The sequence below is a fragment of the Oncorhynchus keta genome, chromosome 6 (genome assembly GCF_023373465.1).
Source record: "Oncorhynchus keta strain PuntledgeMale-10-30-2019 chromosome 6, Oket_V2, whole genome shotgun sequence".
In the NCBI taxonomy this organism is placed as follows: domain Eukaryota; kingdom Metazoa; phylum Chordata; class Actinopteri; order Salmoniformes; family Salmonidae; genus Oncorhynchus; species Oncorhynchus keta.
Window position 1 is genome coordinate 43,121,308 of NC_068426.1, and position 10,469 is coordinate 43,131,776.

Consider the following 10,469-nt stretch of genomic DNA (forward strand, 5'->3'; position numbering starts at 1 on the left):
TTTTTGCTGAAGTCTTGGCTGATTTCTTTTGATTTTCCCATGATGTCAAGCAAAGTTTGAAGGTAGGCCTTGAAATACATCCACAGGTACACCTCCAATTGACTCAAATGATGTCAATTAGCCTATCAGAAGCTTCTAAAGCCATGACGTCATTTTCTGGAATTTTCCAAGCTGTTTAAAGGCACAGTCAACTTAGTGTATGTAAACTTCTGACCCGCTGGAATTGTGATACAGTGAATTATAAGTGAAATAATCTGTCTGTAAACAATTGTTGGACAAATTACTTGTCATGCACAAAATAGATGTCCTAACCGACTTGCCAAAACGATAGTTTATTAACAAGAAATGTGTGTAGTGGTTGAAAAGCGAGTTTTAATGACTCCAACCTAAGTGTATGTACACTTCTGACTTAAACTGTAACTTCATTGCCTCTGTGGACTGTCTCATTCAAACTGCCTTTTGGTTTTATTCATGCTTTTTTTTTTCTTCCTCAAGCACATCATGGACCGCGTCATCACAATGAAATTCCCATAAGAGTTATCACTGCCAAAACAAGTTGACTGATAGGCTGCTAAGGGAAGACCATGAAGAATTACTGTCCAGTTGAGAATATCACCCATGTCTTCTTGGACTATGCCTGAATCATGAATTTACAAACATGACGAAATCCTCATGGAAAAATAAATTCTAAACATCCCTACTTAACTAAAACTGATGCAAAGAGGATTAGAGTTGATGCATTGTGACTGTATCTCATAACACTGAATTGTATGCAGTATAACCATTTCAGGACAAACTGCTTCGTTTTACGGCCTTTGTTTCCACCCTGTTTTAATCTTGTGGTGACTTTCCTCTCCTCCATGTAGCGTGTAATTCTGCATTGTAGTTAGGAATGAGGAGTAAGAGGAACAAAAAGCATCATGTGCAAACTGGAAGTGAAGCAACAGCTTCACCGTGCATCTCCATCCCAAAATAGGTCTTACTAGTGATGATAGGACATGTAAATTACATATGATATTTACGGATAACGATGAAGCTCTAGACACCATTTATGTTATAATACCGGTAAACTTGTAGATCGCGTGATGTGACTGTCCTCTTTCCCCTGTTGGCATGTAGTTGAAGCCCTAATAAGGTGGAACATTGAGAAGACAAAAGGAGTGTCCGTTCTATAAGTTTATGATTATTTGAAAGCGTCATGTCAGTTCTGGGCAATACATTTCTATCTGCAATGCGCTGAACGAGTAACAATTTATATGGAATAAAAATACAATGAAGAATTAACCTGAATTAATTTGTTTATCTAGTGTTACTTTAAGTGTTCTTTCTAATAGTTCCTACTGTTGTGGGAGGGAACGATTTCAAAGTGATATACAGTGCATTTGGAAAGCATACAAACCCCTAGACTTAAAAAATAAAAATGTACATTACAGCCTTATTCAACATTTTTTAAATGTTTTTTATTCTTATCAATCTACAAACAATACCCCATAATGAGAAAGTGAAAACAGGTTTTTAGAAATGTTTGCAAATGTGTTAAAATTAAGAAATACCTTATTTACATAAGTATTCAGACCCTTTGCTGAGACTCGAAATTGAGCTCAGGTGCATCCTGTTTCCATTGATCATCCTTGATGTTTCTACAACTTGATTGGAGTCCACCTGTGGTAAATTCAATTTATTGGACATGATTTTGGAAAGGCACACACCTGTCTATATAAGGTCCCATAGTTGACAGTGCATGTCAGAGCAAAAACCAAGACATGAGGTCGAATGAATTGTCCGTAGAGCTCCGAGGCAGGATTGTGTCGAGGCACAGATCTGGGGGAAGGGTACCAAAACATTTCTGCAGCATTGAAGGTCCCTAAGAACACAGTGGCCTCCATCATTCTTAAATGGGAGAAGTTTGGAACCACCAAGACTCTTCCTAGAGCGTGCTGCCCGGCCAAACTGAGCAATCAGGGGAGAAGGGCATTGGTCAAGGAGGTGACCAAGAACCCGATGGTCACTCTGATGGTCACTCTGACAGAGCTCTAGAGTTCCTCTGTGACCATGGGAGAACTTTCCAGAAGGACAACCATCTCTGCAGCACTCCACTCCATTTTTATATATATATTTTTATCAATGAGGCCTCTATGGCAGAGTGGCCAGACGGAAGCCACTCCTCAGTAAAAGGCACATGACAGCCTGCTTAGTTGGCCAAAAGGCACTTAAAGGACGCTCAGACCATGACAAACAAGATTCTCTGGTCTGAGGAAACCAAGATGAAACTAATTTGCATGAATGCCAAGCTTCACATCTGGAGGAAACCTGGCACCACCCCTATGGTGAAGCATGGTGGTGACAGTATCATGCTGTGGGGATGTTTTTCAGCGGCAGGGACTGGGAGACTCGTCAGGATCGAGGCAAAGATGAACAGAGCAAAGTACAGAGAGATCCTTGATGACAACCTGCTCCAGAGCGCTAAAGACCTCAGACTGGGGTGACGGTTCACCTTCCAACAGGACAACGACCCTAAGCACACAGCCAAGAAAACGCAGGTGTGGCTTTAGGACAAGTCTCTGAATGTCCTTGAGTGGCCCAGCCAGAGCCCGGACTTGAACCTGATCGAACATAACAAAATGTGGAAAAGTCCAAGGGATGCTTGTTAAAACATTGACATTCTGTATTTATACTTTTAAATGGTCCTGTCCCATTTGTTGCCAATTATATTTGATGTCATTAAGAATGAAGGAAAATGAAGGAATGAAGGAAAAATGAGTAATGTGACTAAAAAAACAAAACATGCAAGGTTTTTTGAATACTCTTTAAAACGTCTTCAGGATTGGTGGATCCCCTGCGGGACAGTTGAGCTAATGTAGGCTAATGCAATTAGCATGAGGTTGTAAGTAACAACAACATTTCCCAGGACATAGACATATCTGAAATTGGCAGAAAGCTTAAATTCTTGTTAATCTAACTGCACTATCCAATTTACAGTAGCTATTACAGTGAAATAATACTATTGTCTGAGGAGTGCACAGTTTTGAACATGGAAAGTTATTAATAAAGAAATAGGCACATTTGGGCAGTCTTGATACATTTTGAACATAAATTAAATGGTTCATTGGATCAGTCTAAAACGTTGCACATGCACTGCTGTGATCTAGTGGCCAAAATCTAAATTGCACCTGGGCTGGAATAATACATGATGGCCTTTCTCTTGCATTTCAATGATGATTGTACCAAAAAATACAAAATACGTTTTTTGTTGTTGTTGTATTATCTTTCACCAGATCTATTGTGTTATATTCTCCTACATTCCTTTCACATTTCCACAAACTTCTAAGTGTTTCCTTTCAAATGGTACCAAGAATATGCATATCCTTCCTTGCACGAGGCAGTTAGATTTGGGTATGTCATTTTAGGCAAAAATTGAAAAAAGGGGGCCAATCCTTAAGAAAATGTAAAGTTTGACTTTTGTTTAGTTTGTGTGAAATGTATTGTCTTCATTCAATAATCTTCCGACAGATTATTAAATAAATGTTATTGCTTTGACTACTCTCTTCTAAAAATGAGACATGTCCCAAAGCAGCAATGAAACATTTGATTTAATACATAAAATCAACAATTACAGTAGGCACAGGCAAGATAGTTTTGGACTGAAATATTAATGTTTCGGATTATGAATTAATTTACAAACACCACGGAAATGTTAACTGATTTTAATTTGCAATGTGTTCCAGAACCCGGAAGTGTAAAGGCTAAAGGGATAGTTTTCTAACCAAAACCAATGTGAGAACTCTTATTTGATCTGTATCACTGAAGTGTTAGATTGCACAATAGCAACGTACAGGTCATTTTTGATTGAGCCGACATACTGTATGCAGTGTTTACCGCGAATGCGCTCCCCGCTAACGTAGATTGCTTTTAAATCAGGCTGCAGCGCTGAACCTACGCAATACGGCTTGAATGGAGCCCGAAGTCAATGTCCCCCACTTAGCATGATATTTCGTGCAAACAGCTACATGGTAAACCACATCTTGTTCCATAGCATTTATTTTTACATGCCACTAGTCAATGATGGCCACAGAGATGATTTATACCAGTTTCTTCTTGCTCTCAAGAAAAACTAAATATAGAATTCCTCCAGTTGTTGCTGACAGCAGAATTCAGTTTAGCTGATATATTTCTCGAAGGGGTTTATGTAGACATGTGTCAATGGTAGTTATGTCTATGTATCTGTTAAAATTAGCCACCCCTGGGTGGCTGTGAGATGTCATTTGGAGCTTGATGTTTCTGGTTAAGTATAGGAGGCAGCTTTCATTAATTTGTTTACTGCTGCTAACACAACTTCACACATTTAATAACATTTAACCTTTTACACCACATTTGCCTCCTGATGTCCTACCCTGAAATTGACAGTTCACAAATATACATGATTTTGCACCTAAGGGCTATTGTCACGCAAACACCCAATACCAAATTGACCCCTATGCACTTATCATCTAGCTCCACTTCGCCCTCCGGTAGACTAAATGGAATTTTCACCATATTGTAATCCTCACAGCTCTCCACAAGTGCATTAGGGCAGCCTGGGTTACTGAAAAATACTCTGCTTCGTGCTTGCTCGTAGAATATGCAAACTAAAAATAATTTATACTCTTTTGGATGACTGATTTTGCTCTGGAACCTAAAGTTTGTTGATTCACAAGAATATTAGCCCCTAGTGTGGAAAGAGCAGTTCGCCGCACCTGCCGTGGTTGTGTTCTGAACAGGAATACAGGTTCCACAACCAAATTCACTACCACTATTCTAAATATACAACACGGCGCTTTACAGCCAGCCCCAACTGTTTTTCCCCCACTAATCAGTTCTGAAAATATCCGATTGTGATTGGTCAAAACAACAACATTTGGCTCCCGTAGAGAGGGCAAATGACAAGGACACTTGTTTCCAGTTTTATTGCAGCAGGCACTTCACAACAAAATTCCCCCATAGTTCAATATACCCCACCCTGTATACCAATTAATTGAATCTCAATCTCTTTATATTAAAATGTACTTTGTCTGTACAAAAATGACAATGAGAAAAAAAATGAAATACTACACTAACATATCAGGCATACACTTGCAAGCACACTGAATGTCACACACACACACACACACTGGTATAAAGGTCCAGTACCACTTAATGTATACCCTTCCTCTGACCGGCCATGTTCATGTCTCTTTTCCTTCCTTCCCCACCCTCAAAGAAACATGCTGATGCTTCTCAATGGCATTAGAACAGAAATGCAATAAAGAACGAGCAAATATCTCGTGATTGGGTAAAAATGATAATCCTATACATGAACACATATCCTTTCCTAAATTACAGCTATCCCATCCCATTCTTATACATTTTCAAACTAAAAATAAATGTTCCCTTTGTGTTTTGTCTTTAACTTATGTAGTGTTTTGGGTTTTTTTCAGTAAGAAATTGTGATAATCTACTTTCCCTTCCACAGAAGGCAGTCACTCCTCTTGCCAGTGGTCATCCGAGACACTCCACGTGATAAGGCCGCTCCCTTCAAACGGTCTTTCGGGCCGTCAGAACTCGTACGATTGACCCTAAGCCCCCAACTGCGAAAGCCTGAGTGAAGAAAGAGGGGAAGAAACAAAATGATAAAACACAGGTGGCACCTAGATTGGGGAGGACGGGCTCATAGTAATGGTTGAACATGGTTTTGGGTTTGATACCATTATGAGCCAAACTCCCCTCAGTAGCCTCCTGTGCATCATATTTCCATGAACATTAGATGGACTAGAGTTTAAAGATTGCACAAGTTCAGATATAGCTTTCACACCTTTTCGTGCCACTGTAGGAGAATGGCACTGCTATTGTCGGAGGGCTTCTCGAAGCCTCTATATATGTACTTCATAAGCAGGTCCACCCCGCTTCTGTCAAGAGACTTGACGGCTGGCTCAATATCACTTGACTTAAATGATGTCAACACTCTCAGCACTATTGCCAGAGCCCTTTCCTGAAAGACAGAACAAGAAAGCAAGAAAATATGTTTACAAAAGTTATTTACACCAGTGCAGATTCCCAAGAGAGGCAACGTGTTGGGGATGCTTGCTAAGCCTCTCCTGCAATGAGCTAGCATTCTACACCAATGTTAATATAGACTCCAAGCACACTTCATGACCAAAACTATGTGGACACCTGCTCGTCAAACATCTCATTCCAAACTCCCCCCTTCCCCTTCGCTGCCCAAACAGCCTCCACTCTTCTGGGAAGGCTCTCCGCGAGATGTTGGAACATTTCTGCAGGGACTTGCTTCCATTCAGCCACGAGCATTAATGTGATTGGGCTCGCAGTTACCATCCCAAAGGTGTTCAATGGGGTTGAGGTCAGGGCTCTGTGCAGGCCAGTCAAGTTCTTCCACACCAAAGTCGACAAACCATTTCTGTATGGACCTACGCTTGTGCACTGGGGCATTATGATGAAACAGGAAAGGACCTTACCCAAACTGTTTCCACAAAGTTGGAAGCACAGAATTGTCTAGAATGTCATTGTATGCTGTAATGTTAAGATTAGCCTTCACTGTTACCACGGAGCCAAGGCCAAACCATGGTAAACAGCCCCAGACCATTATTCCTCCTCCACCAAACTTTACAGTTGGCACTATGCATTTGGGCAGGTAGCCTTTTCCTGGCATCCACCAAACCCAGATTTGTCCTTTAGACTGCCAGATGGTGAGCGCGATTCCAAAGAAAAAGTTTCCACTGCTCCAGAGTCCAATGGCAACGAGCTTTACACCACTCCAGCCAACGCTTGGCGATCTTAGCTGCTCGGCCATGGAAACCCATTTCAAGAAGCTCCAGACAAACAATTATTGTGCTGACGTTGCTTCCAGAAGCACCATCGAGAGCATCACTGCCTGGTATGGCAACTGCGCGGCCTCCCACCGCAAGGCACTACAGAGGGTTGTGCGAATGGCCAAGCTGGGGGGGGGGGGCCAAGCTTCCTACCATCCAGGACCTCTATACCAGGCTGTGTCAGAGGAAGGCCCTAAAAATTGTCAAAGACACCAGCCACCCTAATCATAGACTGTTCTCTCTGCTACCGGAGCGCCAAGTCTAGGTCTAAGAGGCTTCTAAACAGCTTCTATCTCCAAGCCATAAGACTCCTGAACATCTAATCAAATGGCTACCCAGACTATATGCCCCCCCACCACCACCCCTCTTTACACCACTGCTACTCTTGTCGTCAACTATGCGTAGTCACTTCAATAACTCTACCTACATGTACATACTACCTCAACTAACCGGTGCCCCAGCACATTGACTCGGTACCCCCCTGTAAATAGTCTCGCTATTGTTGTTTTACTGCTGCTCTTTAATTACTTGTTACTTTTCTCTTACTCTTGTCCGTATTTATTGAAACTGCATTGTTGGTTGGGGGGCTCTTAAGTAAACATGTCATTGATCATACCAGTTGTATTCGGCGCATGTGACTAATAAAATTTGATTTGCGTTTGGAACTCTGTAGTGAGTGTTGAAACGGAGGTCAGATGATTTTTACGCACTTACAGCACTCAGCAGTTCCGTTCTGTGAGCTTGTGTGACCTACCACTTCGCGGCTGAGCCGTTGTTGCTCCGAGACGTTTCCACTTCACAATAACAGCACTTACAGTTGACCGGGGCAGCTCTAGCAGGGCAGAAGTTTGACGAACTGACTTGTTGGAATGGTGGCATCCTATGACGGTGCCACATTGAAAGTTATTGAGCTCATCAGTAGTCCTTTTCCAATGCCAATTTTTTTCTAAGGTCGATTGCTGTGGGCTTCATTTCATACACCCGTCAGCAACGGGTGTGGCTGAAATAGCCGAATAAACTAATTTGAAGGGATGTCCACATACTTTTGTATATATCGTGTACCTTTTCTACAAAGTTACATGAATGTCAGATGAAAGTCTTGGCCCCTCACCTTTACTGCTGGATTCTTAGTGTTGAGAGGAGGGTTCCGCAGAGCAAGGTGAAAAGCGGTCATCGTGTCACCTGTGCATTAGTCGGTTAAGGAACTTAACACCGTCTACTGCCATATCCTAAATAGGTTTGAAGGGCAGTAACATTGTACTTCTCCACCCCCCCACCACCACCAGAGGCAAAAGAAACACACACCTGTTTAGGCGAGGTGCTGGCTAACGGAGTAAGAAAAGTAGAGCCTCACTAGGCGCTCAGATACAATCATTTCAGAACCAATGTTTTGACAGACAAGCGGTCTTCATCAGGGTATCATGACAACCTAATGCTGGTCACTAATTGATATACATTTAAAAGACACGCAGGTGCCTGCAATCATAGCCGGGTGTGGCTTGATTTCATTGGTTGATTTACAGAAATGGAAGAAGAAGAAAAAAGCAAACATCCCGCCATATAATCATAGAAACAAACATATACAATGAATAGAAAAAATATAATAATAAGAATGGCTTCAGATCATAAGTCTACATTAAGACTAAAGGGAGCAAGGGTCTCTAAATGAAAGATCCAGGTGGCATCTCATTTTAATACATTGTCAAGGTCACCCCCTCTCCTAGGGAAGGTGATGTATTCAATGCCGATATACCGAGGGAACGAAATGGAGTGGTTTGCTTCCAAAAAGTGGGCTGCAACTGGGTACGTCAAGTTTTTGCAGCTAATGGTGCTACGATGCTCAGAGATTATTTTCACCAAATCAAATTGTATTATTCAAATGTAGATTTAGCAGGAGCTAAATGGTTGTGTTCCTAGCTCCAACAGTGCAGTAGTATCTAACAATTCACAAATCTAAAAGTTTTAAAAATATATATATATTGGGACGAGCAATGTCAGTGGTATTGACTAAAATACAGTAGAATAGAGTACAGTATATACATATGAGATGAGTAAAGCAGTATGTAAACAGTGGCCAGTGATTCCATGTATATAGGGCAGCAGCCTCTAAAGGTGCAGGTTTGAGTAGCCAGGTGGTAGCCGGCTAGTGAGAAGCAGACCGACATCAGAGGGTGTTGTTGCCATTGCCACTATCTAATGTGAGATCCATTTCAAGAGCTCACATAGGTGTCTGATCATATACAGCCGGTTCCAGCTCACCTGACCAGAGTGGTACCTCCTCAAATGGAGAAAGATGACACACCGAGAATGAAACGCAGAGAGATAGCTATTGTGCCTCACAATGTGAGGCACAATAGCTAACAATAGCCTCAAGCAAATCCTCTACTGGTGTCATTGCCCTAAATGTGGCTCACTCGAAATAAAACATCCCTCATAAGAGGGCCATGAAGAACCTCCTGACACCCTGCAACTCCTGTCTCACACAAATCAAACGGCATAGTGATTCCCTCATTAACAGTGCAGCAGCTGCTGGAGCTTTGCATGCTAGCTATAGACAACCATGTTTCGACATAACTAAGTTACCCAGCTAACGAGTAGCTAGTCTCGGGTTCCGATAGCTCTGGAGGGCGCCCTGGTCTGGACCAGCGCTATAGGATAGTTCAGCCAGGGATATCCTCCAGGCATTGGCTAACCAGCAACCTAAACTTATATATAGTTACATAACATCAGCTAACTACCTAGAAAGATACATGTCAACACGAGCAGAAATTAAATGAGCATTTTGATTTGAGTTGAAAACAAAATCCATTATCAAATCACATCGGCTGTCAGCAAGCTAGCTCGCTAGCACATTTAGCTAACGACCATGGGGGCATGAACGTAAAGGATATATCCTGATGAGGTTTTCTATCTCCGTGCCGTCCGGTCCCTGATTATCGACAGCCTCATCGTGGTCATCAACGAATTTGTTCTCATCAAATTCATCTATGTCGAGTTTCCTGAATCGCGACGAAAGAGTGTTTTTCGCCATCAGAAGCAGTAGCTAGCAAGCTAAAGCTAGTCCTACACACGGCGCTGTTGCGTTAACGCGAGCCAAGTACAGGGTACTTGCTCTGGATCGGTTCTCCTGCTATCTGGCAACCACCGTCTTCGCTAACGGTGTTCTGATTGTAAACTTGTCTAGATAATATTATCTGCCAGTGTTACACACATTATGTCACCACCATGTACCTCGCTAACTCGTTTGACACGCAATAGTGTTGCCTAAATTCTTTTCACTCAGGTGAAGCCAGCGGCACCTGTCGTCACTTCCGAGTCAAATATATATTTTTTAATCCTTCACAATAAGAGTACTGCTGCCATGACTGGGGGAACAGTAACGGATTACATTTAATCAGTTACATGCAAACCAATCACAAAAAACCTAATTGTAATCAGATTAGATTATTTTACAAACTAGATTACTTCTTGGATTACTTTTAAATTCAGAAAGGAGAAGAAAAAAAATTGACACCACTCTGTTTTACCTCAACTACATTCAATGCAGTATGGAAAAAAGGTACACGTTTAAGTTCGTTGCACCTGAGCAAGTCTGACTACAAGTCAGAGACCACTATGATGATACAA

The 10,469-nt window shown here is 41.8% G+C and overlaps 1 protein-coding gene across 1 annotated transcript; it reads right to left on the reverse strand.

Annotated features, from left to right (window-relative positions):
• Window positions 1–4,928: 4,928 nt before the first annotated feature.
• On the reverse strand, window positions 4,929–10,152 carry LOC118385551 (actin-related protein 2/3 complex subunit 5-like protein). Its single transcript, XM_052521730.1, has 4 exons — window positions 9,733–10,152; window positions 7,954–8,025; window positions 5,828–6,004; window positions 4,929–5,613 (listed from the first exon to the last, which is right to left on the reverse strand). Exons 1-4 carry the CDS (start codon window positions 9,871–9,873, stop codon window positions 5,551–5,553), a joined length of 453 nt encoding a protein of 150 aa, XP_052377690.1. The 5' UTR covers window positions 9,874–10,152; the 3' UTR covers window positions 4,929–5,550.
• Between the last annotated feature and the right edge of the window lie 317 nt (window positions 10,153–10,469).